Raw genomic sequence first — 21,991 nt, 5'->3', positions numbered from 1 at the left:
AGCTTTGCGGAAGATGAAAGCCGGCAAGGCAGCAGGTTTGGATGGTATTGCAGTGGAATTTATTAAAAAAGGGGGTGACTGTATTGTTGACTGGTTGGTAAGGTTATTTAATGTATGTATGACTCATGGTGAGGTGCCTGAGGATTGGCGGAATGCGTGCATAGTGCCATTGTACAAAGGCAAAGGGGATAAGAGTGAGTGCTCAAATTACAGAGGTATAAGTTTGTTGAGTATTCCTGGTAAATTATATGGGAGGGTATTGATTGAGAGGGTGAAGGCATGTACCGAGCATCAGATTGCTGAAGAGCAGTGTGGTTTCAGAAGTGGTAGAGGATGTGTGGATCAGGTGTTTGCTTTGAAGAATGTATGTGAGAAATACTTAGAAAAGCAAATGGATTTGTATGTAGCATTTATGGATCTGGAGAAGGCATATGATAGAGTTTATAGAGATGCTCTGTGGAAGGTATTAAGAATATATGGTGTGGGAGGAAAGTTGTTAGAAGCAGTGAAAAGTTTTTATCGAGGATGTAAGGCATGTGTACGTGTAGGAAGAGAGGAAAGTGATTGGTTCTCAGTGAATGTAGGTTTGCGGCAGGGGTGTGTGATGTCTCCATGGTTGTTTAATTTGTTTATGGATGGGGTTGTTAGGGAGGTAAATGCAAGAGTTTTGGAAAGAGGGGCAAGTATGAAGTCTGTTGGGGATGAGAGAGCTTGGGAAGTGAGTCAGTTGTTGTTCGCTGATGATACAGCGCTGGTGGCTGATTCATGTGAGAAACTGCAGAAGCTGGTGACTGAGTTTAGAAAAGTGTGTGGAAGAAGAAAGTTAAGAGTAAATGTGAATAAGAGCAAGGTTATTAGGTACAGTAGGGTTGAGGGTCAAGTCAATTGGGAGGTGAGTTTGAATGGAGAAAGGCTGGAGGAAGTGAAGTGTTTTAGATATCTGGGAGTGGATCTGGCAGCGGATGGAACCATGGAAGCGGAGGTGGATCATAGGGTGGGGGAGGGGGCGAAAATCCTGGGGGCCTTGAAGAATGTGTGGAAGTCGAGAACATTATCTCGGAAAGCAAAAATGGGTATGTTTGAAGGAATATTGGTTCCAACAATGTTGTATGGTTGCGAGGCGTGGGCTATGGATAGAGTTGTGCGCAGGAGGATGGATGTGCTGGAAATGAGATGTTTGAGGACAATGTGTGGTGTGAGGTGGTTTGATCGAGTGAGCAACGTAAGGGTAAGAGAGAGGTGTGGAAATAAAAAGAGCGTGGTTGAGAGAGCAGAAGAGGGTGTTTTGAAGTGGTTTGGGCATATGGAGAGGATGAGTGAGGAAAGATTGACCAAGAGGATATATGTGTCGGAGGTGGAGGGAACAAGGAGAAGAGGGAGACCAAATTGGAGGTGGAAAGATGGAGTGAAAAAGATTTTGTGTGATCGGGGCCTGAACATGCAGGAGGGTGAAAGGAGGGCAAGGAATAGAGTGAATTGGAGCGATGTGGTATACAGGGGTTGACGTGCTGTCAGTGGATTGAATCAAGGCATGTGAAGCGTCTGGGGTAAACCATGGAAAGCTGTGTAGGTATGTATATTTGCGTGTGTGGGCGTATGTATATACATGTGTAATGGGGGGGGGGGGTTGGGCCATTTCTTTCGTCTGTTTCCTTGCGCTACCTCGCAAACGCGGGAGACAGCGACAAAGTATAATAATATAAAATAATATATATATATATATATATATATATATATATATATATATATATATATATGTATATATATATACATATATAGATATATATATATATATATATATATATATATATATATATATATATATATATATATATATATATATATATATATATATATATATATATATATATATATATATATATACCTATATTTATATGTGCTGGAAAGGATCACAGTTTTGCGTGTGATGAAGATATTCCTATGAGTCCATGGGGAAAATGAAACACGATAAGTTCCCAAGTGCACTTTCGTGTAATAATCACATCATCAGGGGAGACACAAGAAAGAAATATTACAGTCAATTGATATGCAATGAATAGACGTAGCTAGGACGCCATTTGGTAAATATGTGATTGTCCAGGATAGACAACGAGCGCATCATAAGCTAATGATGTGGGCAAGAAGTGGAATTGTTTACAAATTTTGGTCTTGGCTCTGACTGAAACGAAGCTCAATGGTAGAAGGGAAGATTGGCTAGGGATTATCTTGGGAGTAAAGTCAGGGGTTGGTGAGAGGACAAGAGCAAGGAAGGATTAGCACTATTCCTGAAGTAAGAGTTGTGGGAGTATGTGATAGTGTAAGAAAATTAACTCCATATTGACATGGGTAAAACTTAAAACGCATGGAAACAGACTGCTGATTATTGGTGTATATGCAACTGGTCATGAAAAGGATCATGAGAGGGAAGTGTGTTGGGAGCAGCTGAGTGAGTGTGTTAGCAGCTTTGATGCACGAGACCGGGTTATAGCGATGGGTGATTTGATTATAAAAGTGTGTAATGTGGCAGTTAAGGGTGTAATTGGTGTACATGGGGTGTTCATTTTTGTAAATGGAAATAGTGAAGAGCTTGTAGATTTTTGTGAAGAAAAAGGACTGGTGATTGGGAATACCTGGTTTAAAAAGAGAGATATACATAAATATACATATGTAAGTAAGAGAGATGGCCAGAGAGCGTTATTGGATTACGTGTTAATTGATAGGGGCATGAAAGAGAGACTTTTGGATGTTTATGTGCTGAGAAGTGCAACTGGGGGCATGTCTGATATTATCTTGTGGAGGCGAAGGTGAAGATTTTTAGAGGTTTTCAGAAAAGAAGAGAGAATCTTGGAGGAAGAGAGTGGTGAGAGTAAGTAAGCTTGGAAAGGAGACTTGTTTGAGGAAGTACCAGGAGATATTGAGTGCATAATGGCAAAAGGTGAGAGCAAATGACGTAATGGGAGTGGGGAAAGAATGGGATGTATTTAGGGATGCCGTGATGGCTTTCGCAAATTGAGCTTTTGACATGAGAAAGATGGGAGGTGGGCAGATTAGAAAGGGTAGTGATTGGTGGATGAAGAAGTAAGATTGTTAGTGAGAGAGAAGAGAAAGGCCTTCGGACTATTTTTTCAGAGGAGTAGCGCGAACGACTGGAAGATGTATAAAAGAAAGAGGCAGGAGGTCAAGAGAAAGGTGCAAGAGGTGAAAAAGAGGGCAAATGAGAGTTAGGGTGAGAGAGTATCATTTGATTTTAGGGAGGACAAAAAGATGTTTTTGAAGGAGGTAAATAAAGTGCATAAGACAAGAGAACAAATGGGAACATCGGTGAAGGGGGCTAATGGGGAGGTAATAACAAGTAATGGCGAAGTGAGAAGGAGATGGAGTGAGCATTTTGAAGGTTTATTGAATGTGTTTGGTAATTAAGTGGCAGATATAGGGTGTTTTGGTCAAGGTGGTTTGCGAAGTGAGACGGTCTGGGAGAATGGTTTAGCAAACAGAGAAGAGGTAGCGAAAGCTTTGCGGAAGATGATAGTCGAGAAGGCGGCGGGTTTCGATGGTATTGCAGTGGAAATTATAAAAAAATGGGGGTGACTGTGTTGTTCATTGGTTGGTAAGGATATCCAATGTATATATGGTGCATGGTGAAGTGCCTGAGGATTAGAGGAATGCATAAATAGTGCCATTGTACAAAGGCAAAGGGGATAAAAGTGAGCGCTCAAATTACAGAGGTATAAGTCTTTTGAGTATTCCTGGGAAATTATACGGGAGGGTGTTGATTGAGAGGGTGAAGATGTACAGAGGATCAGATTAGGGAAGAGTAGTGTGGTTTCAGAAGCGGTAGAGGATGTGTGGATCAGGTGTTTGCTTTTAAGAATGTATGTGAGAAATACTTAGAAAAACAAATGGATTTGTATGTAGCATTTATGGATCTGGAGAAGGTATATGACAGAGTTGATTGAGATGCTCTATGGAAGGTATTAAGAGTATATGGTATGGGAAGTAAGTTGCTAGAAGCAGTGAAAAGTTTTTATCGAGGATATAAGGCATGTGTGCGAGTAGGAAGAAGGAAAGTTATTGGTTTCCAGTGAATGTTGGTTTGCGACAGGGGTGCGTGATGTCTCCATGGTTGTTTGATTTGTTTATGGATGGGGTTGTTAGAGAGATGAATGCAAGAGTTTTGGAGACAGAGGCAAGTAAGCAGTCTGTTGTGAATGAGAGGGCTTGAGAAGTGAGTCGGTTGTTGTTCGCTGATTCGGGTGAGAAGCTGCCGAAACTGGTGACTGAGCTTGGTAGTGTGTGAAAGAAGAAAACCGAGAGTAAATGTGAAGAAGAGCAAGGATATTAGGCTCAGTAGGGTGAGGGATATGTAATTTGGGAGGTGAGTTTGAATGGAGAAAAACTGGGAGTGGATTTGGCAACGGATGGAACCATGGAAGCGGAAGTAAGTCACAGGGTGGGGGAAGTGGCGAAGGTTCTGGAAGCGTTGAAGAATGTGTGGAAGGCGAGGACGTTATCTCGGAGAGCAAAAATGTGTATGTTTCAAGGAATAGTTGTTCCAACAATGTTATATGGTTGCGAGGCACGGGCTATAGATTGGGTTGTGCGGAGGAGAGTGGATGTGTTGGAAATGAGATGTATGGTTCGATCGAGTAAGTAATGAAAGGGTAAGAAAGATGTGCGGTAATAAAAAGAGCGTGGTTGAGAAAGCAGAAGAGAGTGTACTGAAATGGTTTGGTCACATTCAGAGAATGAGTGAGGAAAGATTGACAAAGAGTATATATGTTTCAGAGGTGGAGGGAGCAAGAAGTGGGGGATCGAATTGGAGGTGGAAGGATGGAGTGAGAATGATTTTGAGAGATCGGGGCCTGAACATACATTAGGGTGAAAGGCGTGCAAGGAGCAGAGTTCAATCCATTGACAGCATGTCGACCCCGGTATACCACATCGTTCCAATTCACTCTATTCCTTGCACGCCTTTCACCCTTCTGCATGTTCAGGCCCCGATCACTCAAAATCTTTTTCACTCCGTCTTTCCACCTCCAATTTGGTCTCCCACTTCTCGTTCTCTCCACCTCTGACACATATATCCTCTTGGTCAATCTTTCCTCACTCATTCTCTCCATGTGACCAAACCATTTGAAAACACCCTCTTCTGCTCTCTCATCCATACTCTTTTTATTACCACACATCTATACTCTTTCATTACTTACTCGATCAAACCACCTCGCACCACATATTGTCCTCAAACATCATATTTCCAGCACATCCACCCTCCTACGTACAATTATATCTATAGCCCACGCCTCGCAACCATATAACATTGTTGGAACCACTATTCCTTCAAACATACCCATTTTTGCTTTCCAAGATAACGTTCTCGACTTTCACACATTCTTCAACGCTCCCAGAACTTTCACCCCCTCCCCCACCCTATGATTCACTTCAGCTTCCATGGTTCCATCCGCTGCCAAATCCATTCCCAGATATCTAAAACACTTCACTTCCTCCAGTTTTTCTCCATTCAAATTTACCTCCCAATTGACTTGTCCCTCAACCCTACTGTACCTAATAACCTCGCTCCTTAGTCACATTTACTCTCAGCTTTCTTCTTTCACACACTTTAACTAACTCAGTCACCAGCTTCTGCAGTTTCTCACATGAATCAGCCACCAGCGCTGTATCATCAGCGAACAAAATCTGACTCACTTCCCAAGCTCTCTCATCCACAACAGACTGCATTCTTGCCCCTCTTTCCAAAACTCTTGCATTCACCTCCCTAACAACCCCATCCATAAACAAATCAAACAACCATGGAGACATCACACACCCCTGTCGCAAACCAACATTCACTGAGAACCAATGACTTTCCTCTCTTCCTACACGTACATATGCCTTACATCCTCGATAAAAACTTTTCACTGCTTCTAACAACTTGCCTCCCACACCATATATTCTTAATACCTTCCACAGAGCATCTCTATTAACTCTACAATATGCCCTCTCCAGATCCATAAATGCTACATTAAAATCCATTTGCTTTTCTAAGTATTTCTCACATACATTCTTCAAAGCAAACACCTGATCCACACATCCTCTACCACTTCTGAAACCACACTGCTCTTCCCCAGCCTGATTCTCTGTACATGCCTTCACCCACTCGATCAATACCCTCCCATATAATTTACCAGGAATACTCAACAAACTTATACCTCTGTAATTTGAGCACTCACTTTTATCCCCTTTGCCTTTGTAGAATGGCACTATGCAAGCATTCCGCCAATCCTCAGGCACCTCACCATGAGTCATACATACATTAAATAATCTTACCAACCACTCAACAATACCATCATCTCCTTTTTTTAAATAAATTCCACTGCAATACCATCCAAACCCGCTGCCTTGCCAGCTTTCATCTTCCGCAAAGATTTCGCTACCTCTTCTCTGTTTACCAACTCATTCTCCCTGATCGTCTCACTTTGCACACCAACTCGACCAAACACTCTATATCTGCCACTCTATCATCAAACACATTCAAGAAATCTTCAAAATACTCACTCCATCTCCTCACATCAGCACTACTTGTTGTCACCTCTCCATTAGCCCCCTTCACTGATGTTCTCATTTGTTCCCCCCTTCTTATACACTTTATTTACCTCCTTCCAAAACATCTTTTTATTCTACCTAAAATTTAATGATACTCTCTCACCCCAACTCACATTTGCTCTCTTTTTCACCTCTTGTACCTTTCTCTTGACCTTCTGCCTCTTTCTTTTATACATCTCCCACTCATTTGTATATGTATGATGTTCCTGGTACCATTAATATGCTAAGAGTGTGATTTTAGTGAAGGATTCCCTACAGATGGATAGCAGCGTGTTATCAGGTACATATGTAGATATCAATATGATTTATCTTGCTCTGGGAAAATGCTTTGCGATATCATATTGATAACGTACGGCAAGGCGGCAATACTGCAGCATCACAGAAGACATATATGACATCAAGTGGACTGGTTGTGATATCGACGTTAAGATATCATTCACTTGAGCGTTATTGATCGTGTGGTGACTAGAGTTTCCCCAACATTCCTTTTTATTAGTTGTTATGCCTATGTTCTCTCTGGTTTACAGCTTACTTACGTACTTATGTCCATGTAAAGTGTTTAATTTAACTTCGTAAAGTTCTTTTACTTCACTTATATCATTAAAGTTAGTGCGTGTGTTAGCTTTACCTTATCATAGTTTGCTTAAGTTCTTTCATCTTGTTATGATTTCCTTCAAATTCCCTCTTTTTCTTTGTCTTTTCGGTCGATTTTTTCCTCCTCTCATACGTTTTCTTTCAGCTTAGCAAAAAGTCCTTCTCTCGATCATTTCATCCCAGATTTTTTTTTTTTTGTCCTTTCTTCTTATTTTCCTTCACATATTAATTTATGTGTTTTTCTTCTGCATGTGGCCGTGCACACGTGGTGTACTGTTTGACTATATATGTCAGGTGGCTGTTTAGCCCATACATAAAAGACGAGTCTTCATAAAGAGTTAGTTGTTTAGGTTTGGTTAGGTTAGGTTAGGTCGTATAACCATATGATTCAGATTATCGTAGATGGTATCTCAATGTAACATCACACATTGCCGACACCTGTAAGCTATGAGGAGGAATTCTCAAGGTGTTTTGAAATACTGAGTCCACTCTTACTGCTACTGGCTAAGGAACGCACAAGGAAACACAGGAACACATGCCTATCTTTATTCATAGAATTACACTTCTTTGGTATTATAACATGCAAGTATTTATTATGAAAAAAAGATCGTTGTTCTAGTCCATATTCACAATCCTGAGTATTACAACGTTTATGCGTAAGTCCGGAGTGAGCGAGCCTGCTCCCTCCTCTTCCTCCTCCTGTAACCAATAGTAATCCTATTTACAGTCGTCTAGTTCACTGAGGTCGTGAACCAAATCCTCCAAGTTTTATTCCAACACTACTGAGAGGTGAGTTTATAGGGTCGGGGAAGTTACAGTTACCTTATGATTTTTTTTTTTTGCTTTTTTATATCCAATATTTACAAGAGGTGTCAAGCCTGGACGTCAAACTCTTTGCTCCTCCTCTCCCGTGATTGGTCGGGAGCTCGGAGCGGGGGAACCAATAGCATGATTGGGCTCGTCATGGCTAGGGGCCCGGCCTCCCGCCATTCCTTTCAACCCCCCTTAGTCGGACGGGACCTTATTGATTTCCTCCCTCAAAACAGAAGCACGCGGGGGCCCTGGTTATGCACTCGCTTTGCTGAGGGGAGGCAACACCGAGACAACTATCGTACAGCCAAGGTTACTGTGCAAGTTGGTTGTAACTACATTGTGCTGAAGCGCGGGGGAGGCTAACGTCTTGCCGCAGGGCGCCCATCTGGAGTCTTGTGGCGGGCGTGGCGGTCGTCGAAGAGGGACACACACACACACACACACACACACACACATGATACCCTGTTCCAAGAGGCGTCTTAACCTGGCTGTTGATGAGCAATTGTTTCTTTTGAGAAAGAAAATGGAAGGATATTTATCAAGCAGAGTAACCTGTGCCTCAGGAGCATAGAGGAAGCGATTGTGGTGGTGAGGGTGGTGGTGGTGAGGCTAAAATGGTATTCTCGTAGTACTGGTGGCGACTGGTGGCGGTGGAAGGTTAGGGCATATGGCTGTGGTGGTGGTGATGTTAGTGTGCTGTGGACAGTGTTGGAGGGGTGTTGTCAATGGTGTTGATGATGTTGTTGAGTCGTTCTTGTTGGTGTAGATGATGCTGGAGAGCTGTTCTTGTTGGTGTAGATGATGTTGGAGAGGTGTTCTTGTTGGTGCTAATGATTTTGGAGAGGTGTTCTAGTTGGTGCTGATGATGTTGGAGAGCTGTTCTTGTTGGTGTTGATGATGTTGGAGAGCTGTTATTTTTGGTGTTGATGATGTTGGAGAGCTGTTCTTGTTGGTGTTGATGATGTTGGAGAGCTGTTCTTGTTGGTGTTGATGATGTTGGAGAGCTGTTCTTGTTGGTGTTGATAATGTTATTGAGCTGTTCTTTTTTGGTGTTGATGATGATATTTAGCTATTCTTGTTGGTGTTGATGATGTTGGAGAGCTGTTCTTGCTGGTGGTGTTGTTGGTAGTGGGGGAGGGGGGTATCTAACCTACACTAGTCTATACTACAGTAGACCAGCCCGTCGCTGACTAGGCTAGGTTCCAATTGTCAGAGAGGTTTCTACTCGGTTTCCAGGTCCTGTAACTCGTGGCTTCAATAGGTCTCCAGGTCGTCGAAATCGTGGTTTCTGATCGGTCTCCAGGTCGTCCGAACAGTGGCTTTTCATTTGTCCCCAGGTCATGTAACTCGTGATTTCTAATCGGTCTCCAGGTCGTGTAACTCGTGGTTTTTAATCGGTCTCCAGCTCGTGTAACTCGTGGTTTCTAATCAGTCTCCTGGTCGTGTAACTCGTGATCGGTCTCCAGTTCGTCTAACTCGTGTTTTCTAGTCGGTCTCCAGGAACCGACGGGATGAGGCAGTACGGGAACTGAATGTATTTTAGGTGGAGCGGGAACTGATCGGTTTAACTGAGTGGCTTAGATGAGATTATAATCTGGATTGATTTAGGAAGAGCTGAAACTGACTGGCTTGAGCAGGATAGGAATTAATTGTCTTGATTACTGAAGAAATTGACTGGTTTAGGCAGACCCAGAAGCAACTGGTATAAGGAGTGAAACTGACCTGTTAAAGGCAAGGAAAGAAGTGACTGGAATCAACAGGAACTAAATGACGTAAACAAGAGAAAGACTGGTTATTTTAGACAGAAGAGAAAATGGCTGGTCTTGACTGGGAGGAATGGGCTGGCTTAGATAGATCCGTCAAATAAATAAGTTGGCAGAGGGTCCTGACATCTTAAAGATGTCAACAGACTTTGAATAACTGAAGTCAGTGTTGGGAAATGTATACTTGATAGCTTTGACACGTCGGGCTCTCGAAAATGTGGGAGGGAAATGTGCTTTATTGAAAGAACGCTACAAGAAGGGATATGGGAAAACGTGTATACTAATAATAATGGTCATTTCCAAGGACAGTGTGAATATTCTTGCTGTACCTGACGAAATGGAGAGTTGTAGTGGGCTAATGAGGAAGAGTACGTCGACTGGATTTAGTGTTTAGATTAAAGTAAAATGAGGAAGGACTATTGTCGGCGAGTCACTAACAGTCATCTGGTTGTGTGGGGCAGAGCCCAACGGGTATAGTTCCCTCTGGTACTAGAGTTCAAGTCCAGAAGTGTACTGAAAGCCATCTTGTGGGTTGGACTTGTGTCAGGGAGGCATCAAAAGTCATCTAGTCCCTCAAGGTGTCGTCAAGGGGGGCACTTAAAGCCACTTCGAAACTTAATTTTGAGTCCAGGGGAAACTGAAGTCCACTTGGAGGTGTCCAAGGGGCCCTTGATATTACCCACCAACTTAGTTTGTTGTCTGTAGTTCACCGTCTGTGACCTGGCAGTTAGTGAATGCGTCCGGAGGGGTACCAAGGCCATCCAGTAGCGAGGGGTAGTTTAAAGGGGGGAACTGAATGTCTTCAGGGAATGGGTTAGTGTCCATTGACCCTCAGGTAGCAGGGGACATCGTTGCCAAAAGTTAGTGTTCGCACATCTTAGGTAGCAGAGGAGCATCCGCAGACGCTGATAGTGAAGGGCAGCGTTAAGAGGACACCTGACGCCCTTGCGTATCGGGTACAGTGACCTAACACCCTAACCTAACCTCCAGATGGGCCGGGATGGCGTCCAAAATATCCTCAACATCCGCGCGTGAGCAAACACTTCCGGCTGTGAAGAGAAGCGTTCAAAGGTCCCCAGTTACGTCCTGACGGCGAGGGTGACGTCCAGACAACCTCCAGTAACGGAGGTCATGGTGGAGGCAGCTCCCCAGAGGTGTGAGGACAGAAGAACCTCAGGAGGTCTGCGAATGGACGCGCATGTGACGGTTGAGGTTGCCGGACTGGCTGAAGCGGAGCAGACAGAGCTTGCACTGGTAGGGCTTCTCCCCGGAGTGGATCCTCAAGTGCTTCGTCAGCGTCGAGGAATCGCTGAAGGCTTTTTTGCACATCCGGCAGCGGTAGGGCCGCTCACCGGAGTGTGTGCGCATGTGCGTGGTGACGGAGGACGACTGGGAGAACTTACGGTCGCAGATGGGACAACGGAAGGGTTTCTCACCACTGTGGGTCCTGACGTGGGCCGTCAGGTTGGCCGCCTGGCTGAACGACTTGTTGCAGTCGTTACACCTGGGGAAGATCAAGTCGTTAATCCTGAGGAAGGCAAATGGTCACACCTGGGAAAGATCAAGTCGTTGATCCAGAGGAAGATGAAGTAGTTATACCTAGGTAAGATCAAGCCGTTAATCCAGAGGAAGATGAAGTAGTTATACCTAGGTAAGATCAAGCCGTTAATCCAGAGGAAGATAAAGTAGTTACACCTGAGAAAGATGTACACCTAAGTAAATAAAGTCGTTACACCTGAAGAAGATAAAGTCATTACACTTGATGATGATAAAGTCATTACATCTGAGAAAGATACAGTCCTTACACTTAAGGAAGATAGAGTCGTTACACCTGAGGAAGATAAAGTCGTTAAACCTAAGATACAGTCGTTAATCCTTAGGAAGATGTAGTCATTTTATTTAAGGATGACAGAGTCATTACTCCTGTGGAGCTCGGTGATTTCACCTCAATAATACCCATGACATATGCCGTCTTATATTACTTCACAGTTTACAAACAGCAATACTAATGTGTCTATAATCCACTAACTCATCAATAAAAGAATGAGTCAGCTATGGCTATTTATAGACCATAACCAAACGATAATATTTTTGTATGATAAACTAGCAAGAGTTAGGCAAAGGATATCTTTGCCCCTATGACAGTTTAGAATACACCTAAATCTCCTGGAGTGTAATTATTATAAACAATGTTATCGGTAGGCACAGAATGACAGGCTCTACACACTGGCATTAATGGTTAATGGAAGAGCGAAGAGGACATTGAACGGTACATCAATATTGGTTATTGAATAGTGAGGCCATTCAACAGTACATCAACAGTGGTTACTGAGTAGTGGGGTCGTTCAACAGCTCATCAACAGTGGCTACTGAGTAGTGGGGTCGTTCAACAGCACATCAACAGTGGTTACCGAGTAGTGAGGCCATTCAACAGTACATCAACAGTGTAACCACTGAGTAGTGGGGTCGTTCAACAGCACATCAACTGTGGTTACTGAGTAATGGGGCCCTTCAACAGTACATCAACTGTTGTACTGATACCCTTGAAAGTTCATCAACAGTTTATACTAAGTCTTAAGGTCAGTCAACGGTATACCAATAGTATCACTGTAGCATGAGAGCGTTAAACGGTAATTCAACGGTGTTCTACAATGACAGGGTAACAGGAGATGCCTGGTGGGCCCAACACACGCTCCGTTATATCATATCAACAAAAGATACAAATCAAGTGACACTACACACAGAAGAAGACTTAATAGTTTGTTAACAGTCTACTTTATCCTACAATGAGGGCAGAATATATCAACTACATCATACATTACAATATTTGGGATACAATGAGCAACTGTATCAAACAGAGAGCTACGGCTTAATACATCTCTCTTAGATTCCTTATAGAAGTAATTCCCTGGATCACACCCTAGAGACGCAAGACCCACCTGTAGGGCTTCTCCCCGCTGTGTGTCCTAAGGTGCGTCTTGAGGGTGGATGGACGCGCGTAGGTCTTGCCGCAGATCCTACACAGGTTGGGCTTGAGGCCGTCCGTCAGGATGGGCTTGGAGATGTCAAGGGTGTTGCAGGAAATGCCCGACACGCTCATCATGCCCCCAACGCTGGGTCGCCTTCGCAGGGCGCTCAGCGTAGGCGAGAGCTGACCACCTGAAGGAGACGAAGAAGAAGGGGGTGCTCTTGTGGCTAGCTGGCCTTCAACGCAAGATTACACACAGTATTTTGTCTTTATCTGTGCTATGTGAAATTGTTATTTCAAATTTGTTGAAAATAGGCCCCAAACTCCTTTAGAAATACACAGACACACAGACGCACACACGCACACACACACACACACACACACACACACACACACACACACACACACATGGAAAGAGAATCATGGACCAAAATTCTCAGCACGTGCTTATGAAGGCTTCCAGTACCATCTCGTCACTGAGCAAACTTGGGTCTACGGATACACCAACACTGGATGTCATTTCCACGCATAGTAACCTGGAATCATTAAGCAGTGACCACGGCACCTTAGCTAGAAACAGCTGTCGCACAGGACTAACCTGGAGACAATGGAGGAATGATTAGATTTTCAATGGCCACTGGAGAGAATATCTGTGTAATAAGGGGAAACTCAAACCCAGAGAGATCTGTAATACGAAGCTTTACAGAATGAGGCTATTTCTTAAAGCGCAAAACCTGATGGCGACAGACACAGATGGAGAAACATATACGGCTCAACTGATGTCAAAATGGAAAGCAGAATGGACAGTAGAAGAGAAAGTACATATTTACAGGAATTAGGGAGCATTTGAAAGGGAAAAGTTAGCAAAGAAAAAAGAAATAATAGATTAAGGAATAAGGAGAGAAAATTTTGTGCTAAATAAGATAAAGAAAAGATTGTGTGATAGTCAAAGGATGATAATTGACTGTTATATAACTCACTGGTGAAGGAAGTGTCAGTGAAAGGAGGTATGTTTAGACTAAAGGACTTAGCAATATAGATGGTTGAGAAAGATATGTAAGCATATGAGGAGGTGCATGCTGAATTCCAGGAACACAGAACCAACAACACTGGTTGAGAGATATGAAGAAGAGACGATGGAACGAATCGAGATTGATAGAGAAGACATGATGAGGCTCACAGAGGATCTGAGACTATACAAGGAGTGGGATTCTAATGAGATCTCGCCTTATGTGCTGGAAACGTCACAAATATGGAATGAAACTAAGCAAACTAACGCAAACACTCACATAGAAAAATAAGAAAATAAACACAAGCATAAAAATCCTTTTACTAGGTTTCATTGGCTTCAAGGTTGCGCATCTCGGGAACAGGGTAAGGTGGGCTCCTTTAAGGAGAGACGGTCCTCGACGACTTGTTCCGTCCGCCGACAACAATGGTACAGCTACGTTGAAGGTGACCTCGCCGTCACGGTCGTAACATTTGGACACGGACTCCTGGAACTCTCTCTCCTCTCTCTCTCTCTCTCTCTCTCTCTCTCTCTCTCTCTCTCTCTCTCTCTCTCTCTCTCTCTCATCTACGCCAGATGTATGTGTGTGTGTGTGTGTGTGTGTGTGTGTGTGTGTGCGTGTGTGTGTTTCTCATTTTTCCCAATTTATTGGCTTGTCTTTTTTTTTCTTCAAAATAGTTGATTCGTCTGTAATAATACCGTGTGGATTTGTTCCTCTTATATATGAGGTAAAAAAGAAGAGCCAAAGAGCGAAAATAATTTTGAACTGTACTGTGAAAAAAAAATCTAAACTATAGTGCTACTTACTCTTGTGGTGGGTGTATGATGTATGATACAGTACCCCATTTAAACTGGCTGATTGATGTAGTGTTGTATGATACAGTATCCCACTTATACTACTGGTGGGTGTAGTGGTGTATGATTCAATACCCCTTGTCTGGTGGATGTATGTTGTATGATACAACCACTTAATTTGGCTAGTGGGTGTATGTTCTTTGATACAGTACCCCACTTACACTGGTTGGCGTTGTGTTGTATGATACAATATTGAACTTACACTGTCTGATTGACGTAGTGTCGTATGATACAGTACCCCACTTACACTGCCTGGTAGACGTAGTGTTGTATGATACAATACCTCACGCTGCTAGTAGACGTAGTGTTGTATGATACAATACCTCACTTACACTGTCTTCTTGACGTAGTGTTGTATGATACAATACCTCACGCTGTCTAGTAGATGTAGTGTTGTATGATACAATACCTCACACTGTCTAGTAGACGTAGTGTTGTATGATACAATACCTCACTTACACTGTCTTGCTGACGTAGTGTTGTATGATACAACATCATTTAAACAGGCCTGTTGACGTACTGCTGTATAATACAATACCCTACCTGCACTGCCTGATAGACGTACTGCTGTACGATACAATACCCTACTTACACTGCCTAGTAGACGTACTGCTGTATGATACAATACCCTACTTACACTGCCTGGTAGACGTACTACTGTATGATACATTAACGTACTTACACTGCCTGGTGGACGTTCTGCTGTATGATACAATACCCTACTTACACTGCCTGGTGGACGTTCTGCTGTATGATACAATACCCTACTTACACTGCCTGGTAGACGTTCTGCTGTATGATACAATACCCCACTTACACTGACTGTAGTGATGAAATACCACTTCAGCTGGCTGGTTGCCTGGCTGTGCTCTACACAGAACTCGTCCATTATCAACTAAAGTACCACACAGTATGTGCAAAATTTACCAACTTCACACCACTCACACTGGGTGGTGGGCGTGGTGGTGGTGTGGTAGGCTGGCGCACAAGGTGACCCCGCGCGAGGCCGGACGGGTGGTGACCTGAGGCACAGGTCACGGTCAAGACCTGGCATGACAGGGTGGTCAGGTCGTAGGTCGCCGCTCCATGACCCGACACCGTAGCCTTGACTGTAGGACCCGCTGTTGAGGGCGAGAGAGGGACGCGTTCAGAGAAGTTCACGCTGTTGGCGGTGTAGCCACGGAGATTGATAAGTAGATGAGTAGTAGTATGGTAGTAGTAGGTAGTAGCAGTAGTAGATAGGAGTGTTTCAGTAGGTAGACAGGTAAGCACGGTCGTCAACAAATGTAAGATAGAATAACCATTTAGAATTATGGGTTGAAGGACTGATAGGTACATAATTGGCCCTTTAGTAAGGTAGACACATCTTTTAGTGAAGTATCCAATGAGTAATTATGAAAACCCAATGTCGATTTCTGTAGCCAATTTCACCTAAACTAGGTTAAGAATTTCTGAGAAATTAATGGTGTACAATAGTGTATTTACTCTGACCTCAGTACATGGAGGTGCATATTACAGATACACCACAGAGATTGAAAGGTCACAAAGGTTGAGCTCAAAACCTCATCTTGTGCTTAAAGTGGCTGAGTCTCCCCTTCCTCCTATTAGGTTAAGGGCTCCCGCAGGAACTGGTTTATTTTGTTGGATTCAATGGCTCTCAGGTGTTGTTTGATGGTCGTCAACCTCTCGACCATGACTCACGACCTTTTAAGCACTATAGTGCTTGGGCGTGATAGCCTGTCCTTCGACCTGACCCTCGGGGTCAAGTCAAAGATTACACCGTCATATCCAAGGGGCGTTCCGTTGCGCTCAAGGGTCGTATCGTCGTGTTTCTCCGGTCGTACCTTTGTGCTCCGAGAAGAGGAAGTGCCAGAGCCCACACCGGTACGTCAAGGATATATTACAACCAACCACGACAGTTTCTACATGTCTATGAGGGTTTGACTACTTTCCCTTCGACCTGTAGACTACACTTAGATTTGTGGAACACTTGTAAAGTGATGTGGTTACATGACAGTGGATATTATATCCGCGTTATGCATGTGATAGATCAATGTCATGTACTCTTCTGGTGATGGGCAATATTTGATTTGAGTCACTGAGTGGGTCATTCACTTCAGAGTCCGAAGAAATGAATTTACGATATCCTGTTTCTTTCAGAAGATGAGAGACGTAGAACTGTGACTGGACGATTAAAAGGCCAATCTACTCACATCTTTTCATCATAATGGGAAGCAGAGTCAAACTGGTAACTGACCTACGTCTTATCATGGTTTTCGTAGACTTGTGACAAGTTGCTGTGAAAGCTGGAGTGGTTGTGGCGCTTGTGATAGCCGTCTAATGGCCGCATTTGTCATATATGCAAGTGATGTGATAACAGACATACAGTACAACGACCTGGCTGCTGGAGTCATTAGACAAAGTCCAATGAACGTACAATTGGAAGTTATATCGTACAGATTCCAAAATTTTTTGCCTGGGGTCTTGATGATATAGCATGTAACACATCATGATCATAGTTTAAAGACAGAGTTTTGTGGGAAGTCTAAAAAGGAAAAATGGATGAATGGGAGTAACTGGTCACAATATTTCTGGTTACAGTAAGTTTGTATTCATGTACCTTGTTGATGCAGTACAAGAGGATACTCGTGAGAAATCATGGCTCTTGGTAACCTGTTGACACACACCGCCTGAGAATGATTCAGATTATTGTAGTGTTGGAAGTATAGGAAAACACGAACACCATGACTAATGCATTGGTACAGGATGGTGGGATCTTAGTGATGGTCAAGGAAGGATACTCTTACCGCCAGATTCAAAGCTGGAGACAAACCTGATAACCTCTATGATGATACGACTATTCCAAATCACAAGGGAGGAGGTATGGTACGTGATGGATCTCTGTGACTGAGAGATTTTCATGTCTGGTTCATAAAGCATTCAAGCACTTGTTTTGGCATGGCCATGACTTGTTGTGTCCATCTTTGGGTTCAGGTTATGTAGTCCTGGTTGTCTTGTTTATTCACTTGAACGTAAAAAGAAGAATCAGAGATATGTGACTATAGCCTCAGCTGTGAGCCCTGCAATAACTGTAGAATTAGTTGTGGAGTGGAAAGCTATTGTGATATTGCTTCTAACCTCTGACTGGGTCATATACCTTTAACTATAAACTTTAAAGTGGTAGGGGCGTTAACTGTGAAGCCTCGAGCGGCTGTGATATCATCCACGAACCCTGGTTTGTTTACATATAGCTTTGCCTTCAAGCCAAAAGTGATTCTGAAAGGTTGTTACGTTTATCGTTCGCTGTGTATTGCATAGGCGTCAATTGTTCGCCCTGGAGTAGTTGCTGCTTTAATTGTTCGCCGTGTATTGGTTAAAATGTTTATGGTCGCCCTGGTGTGGTTGTGGCCTTAATCGGTTGCGATGTGTTAGTTAAGGTGCTAATTACTCGCCCCGAAGTGTCTGTCGCGTTATCATTCGCCATGGAGACGTTCATTATTCGCCCTGAAGTGCTCGTAGAGTTCACCATGTAATATGTCTGACGTTCAGTGTGAGCAAGGCAGAGGTTTGTGTGTGTGGCTCTTGAAGGTACTGGTGACCCGGACAGGCACCTCAGGTAGGCAGCCAGAGCACCCCACGTGGAGGGCTGCTCCTGTGGGGCTTCTTTCTTGCATGTTAACCCGGGCCACTGGTGCTAATATTAGCCCACATGCTTTGATGATGGCTCGGTGGCTTTGCGAAATACATAGTCGGTCGAAAGATATTCATTGCCTTTATTCTTGTGGTTGATATTGACAATAGTACAGCAAGAACAAGAACAGTAAGAACAACAATGATAATAGCAGTAATAATGATCTTTATTAGATTATTATCATCATTATCACTGTTCTGATTATCTTTATTGTTTCATTTTCACTCTAATTGTATAATCACCATTATTATCATATAGCAAAGTTATATTATTACGATTATTACTATTATCATTAATGTTGTTATTATCATTATTATTATTATTATTATTATTATTATTATTATTTTTTTTTTTTTTTTTTTTTTTATACTTTGTCGCTGTCTCCCGCGTTTGCGAGGTAGCGCAAGGAAACAGACGAAAGAAATGGCCCAACCCCCCCCCCCCCCATAAACATGTACATACACACGTCCACACACGCAAATATACATACCTACACAGCTTTCCATGGTTTACCCCAGACGCTTCACATGCCTTGCTTCAATCCACTGACAGCACGTCAACCCCTGTATACCACATGACACCAATTCACTCTATTTCTTGCCCTCCTTTCACCCTCCTGCATGTTCAGGCCCCGATCACACAAAATCTTTTTCACTCCATCTTTCCACCTCCAATTTGGTCTCCCTCTTCTCCTCGTTCCCTCCACCTCCGACACATATATCCTCTTGGTCAATCTCTCCTCACTCATTCTCTCCATGTGCCCAAACCATTTCAAAACACCCTCTTCTGCTCTCTCAACCACGCTCTTTTTATTTCCACACATCTCTCTTACCCTTACGTTACTTACTCGATCAAACCACCTCACACCACACATTGTCCTCAAACATCTCATTTCCAGCACATCCATCCTCCTGCGCACATCTCTATCCATAGCCCACGCCTCGCAACCATACAACATTGTTGGAACCACTATTCCCTCAAACATACCCATTTTTGCTTTCCGAGATAATGTTCTCGACTTCCACACATTTTTCAAGGCTCCCAAAATTTTCGCCCCCTCCCCCACCCTATGATCCACTTCCGCTTCCATGGTTCCATCCGCTGACAGATCCACTCCCAGATATCTAAAACACTTCACTTCCTCCAGTTTTTCTCCATTCAAACTCACCTCCCAATTGACTTGACCCTCACCCCTACTGTACCTAATAACCTTGCTTTTATTCACATTTACTCTCAACTTTCTTCTTCCACACACTTTACCAAACTCAGTCACCAGCTTCTGCAGTTTCTCACATGAATCAGCCACCAGCGCTGTATCATCAGCGAACAACAACTGACTCACTTCCCAAGCTCTCTCATCCCCAACAGACTTCATACTTGCCCCTCTTTCCAGGACTCTTGCATTTACCTCCCTTACAACCCCATCCATAAACAAATTAAACAACCATGGAGACATCACACACCCCTGCCGCAAACCTACATTCACTGAGAACCAATCACTTTCCTCTCTTCCTACACGTACACATGCCTTACATCCTCGATAAAAACTTTTCACTGCTTCTAACAACTTTCCTCCCACACCATATATTCTTAATACCTTCCACAGAGCATCTCTATCAACTCTATCATATGCCTTCTCCAGATCCATAAATGCTACATACAAATCCATTTGCTTTTCTAAGTATTTCTCACATACATTCTTCAAAGCAAACACCTGATCCACACATCCTCTACCACTTCTGAAACCACACTGCTCTTCCCCAATCTGATGCTCTGTACATGCCTTCACCCTCTCAATCAATACCCTCCCATATAATTTACCAGGAATACTCAACAAACTTATACCTCTGTAATTTGAGCACTCACTCTTATCCCCTTTGCCTTTGTACAATGGCACTATGCACGCATTCCGCCAATCCTCAGGCACCTCACCATGAGTCATACATACATTAAATAACCTTACCAACCAGTCAACAATACAGTCACCCCCTTTCTTAATACATTCCACTGCAATACCATCCAAACCTGCTGCCTTGCCGGCTTTCATCTTCCGCAAAGCTTTTACTACCTCTTCTCTGTTTACCAAATCATTTTCCCTAACCCTCTCACTTTGCACACCACCTCGACCAAAACACCCTATATCTGCCACTCTGTCATCAGACACATTCAACAAACCTTCAAAATACTCATTCCATCTCCTTCTCACATCACCGCTACTTGTTTTCACCTCCCCATTTACGCCCTTCACTGAAGTTCCCATTTGCTCCCTTGTCTTACGCACCCTATTTACCTCCTTCCAGAACATCTTTTTATTCTCCCTAAAATTTACTGATAGTCTCTCACCCCAACTCTCATTTGCCCTTTTTTTCACCTCTTGCACCTTTCTCTTGACCTCCTGTCTCTTTCTTTTATACTTCTCCCACTCAATTGCATTTTTTCCCTGCAAACATCGTCCAAATGCCTCTCTCTTCTCTTTCACTAATACTCTTACTTCTTCATCCCACCACTCACTACCCTTTCTAAACAACCCACCTCCCACTCTTCTCATGCCACAAGCATCTTTTGCGCAATCCATCACTGATTCCCTAAATACATCCCATTCCTCCCCCACTCCCCTTACTTCCATTGTTCTCACCTTTTTCCATTCTGTACACAGTCTCTCCTGGTACTTCCCCACACAGGTCTCCTTCCCAAGCTCATTTACTCTCACCACCTTCTTCACCCCAACATTCACTCCTCTTTTCTGAAAACCCATACTAATCTTCACCTTAGCCTCCACAAGATAATGATCAGACATCCCTCCAGTTGCACCTCTCAGCACATTAACATCCAAAAGTCTCTCTTTCGCACGCCTGTCAATTAACACGTAATCCAATAACGCTCTCTGGCCATCTCTCCTACTTACATAAGTATACTTATGTATATCTCGCTTTTTAAACCAGGTATTCCCAATCATCAGTCCTTTTTCAGCACATAAATCTACAAGCTCTTCACCATTTCCATTATTATTATTATTATTATTATTATTATCATCATTATTATTATTATTATTATTATTATTATTATTATTATTATTATTATTATTATCATTATCATTATTATTATTATTATTATTATTATTATTATTATTATTATTATTATCATTATTATCATTATTATTATTATCATTATCTTTATCATCATTACTATTATCATTGTTGTTATTATTTTTATTATTCTTACTATTTCTATTATTATCATTATAATTATTATTATTATCATTATTATTATTATTATTATTATTATTATCATTCCTATTATTATTATTATTATTATTATTATTATTATTATTATTATTATTGTTATTATTACTATCATTAATATTATTATTATTATTATTATTATTATTATTATTATTATTATTATTATTATTATTATTATTATTATTATTATTATTATTATCATTATTATTATTAGTATCATTATTAGTATTATTATTATCATTATCATTATTATTATTATTATTATTACTATTATTATTATTACTATTATTATCATTATCATCATTACTATTATCAATATCATTATTATTGCTATTATTATCATTACTATTATCAATATCATTATTATTGCTATTATTATCATTACTATTATTATTATTACAATTATTATCACTATTATTATCATTGTTATTAACATTATCATTATCATTGTCATAA

The 21,991-nt window shown here is 42.2% G+C and overlaps 1 protein-coding gene across 6 annotated transcripts in view; it reads right to left on the bottom strand.

Annotated features, from left to right (window-relative positions):
* Positions 1 to 7,726: 7,726 nt before the first annotated feature.
* LOC139749897 (uncharacterized) overlaps positions 7,727 to 21,991 on the bottom strand; it is a 110,659-nt gene continuing 96,394 nt past the window's right edge. For 5 of the 6 annotated variants that reach the window (XM_071664288.1, XM_071664291.1, XM_071664290.1 and 2 more), the window contains 3 exons: positions 15,530 to 15,723; positions 12,710 to 12,929; positions 7,727 to 11,274 (listed from right to left, as the gene is read on the bottom strand). In XM_071664288.1, the coding sequence (XP_071520389.1) occupies positions 10,944 to 11,274; positions 12,710 to 12,929; positions 15,530 to 15,723 (745 nt within the window). In that variant the 3' untranslated portion in view covers positions 7,727 to 10,943. The remainder of the gene's footprint in view (positions 11,275 to 12,709; positions 12,930 to 15,529; positions 15,724 to 21,991) is intronic. The other variant, XM_071664292.1, reaches the window with a different exon arrangement.

Source organism: Panulirus ornatus, chromosome 8 (genome assembly GCF_036320965.1).
Source record: "Panulirus ornatus isolate Po-2019 chromosome 8, ASM3632096v1, whole genome shotgun sequence".
NCBI classification, from domain to species: Eukaryota; Metazoa; Arthropoda; class Malacostraca; order Decapoda; family Palinuridae; genus Panulirus; species Panulirus ornatus.
Note: the sequence above shows the minus strand (reverse complement) of the source record. Positions and strands in the feature narration are given on the sequence as shown.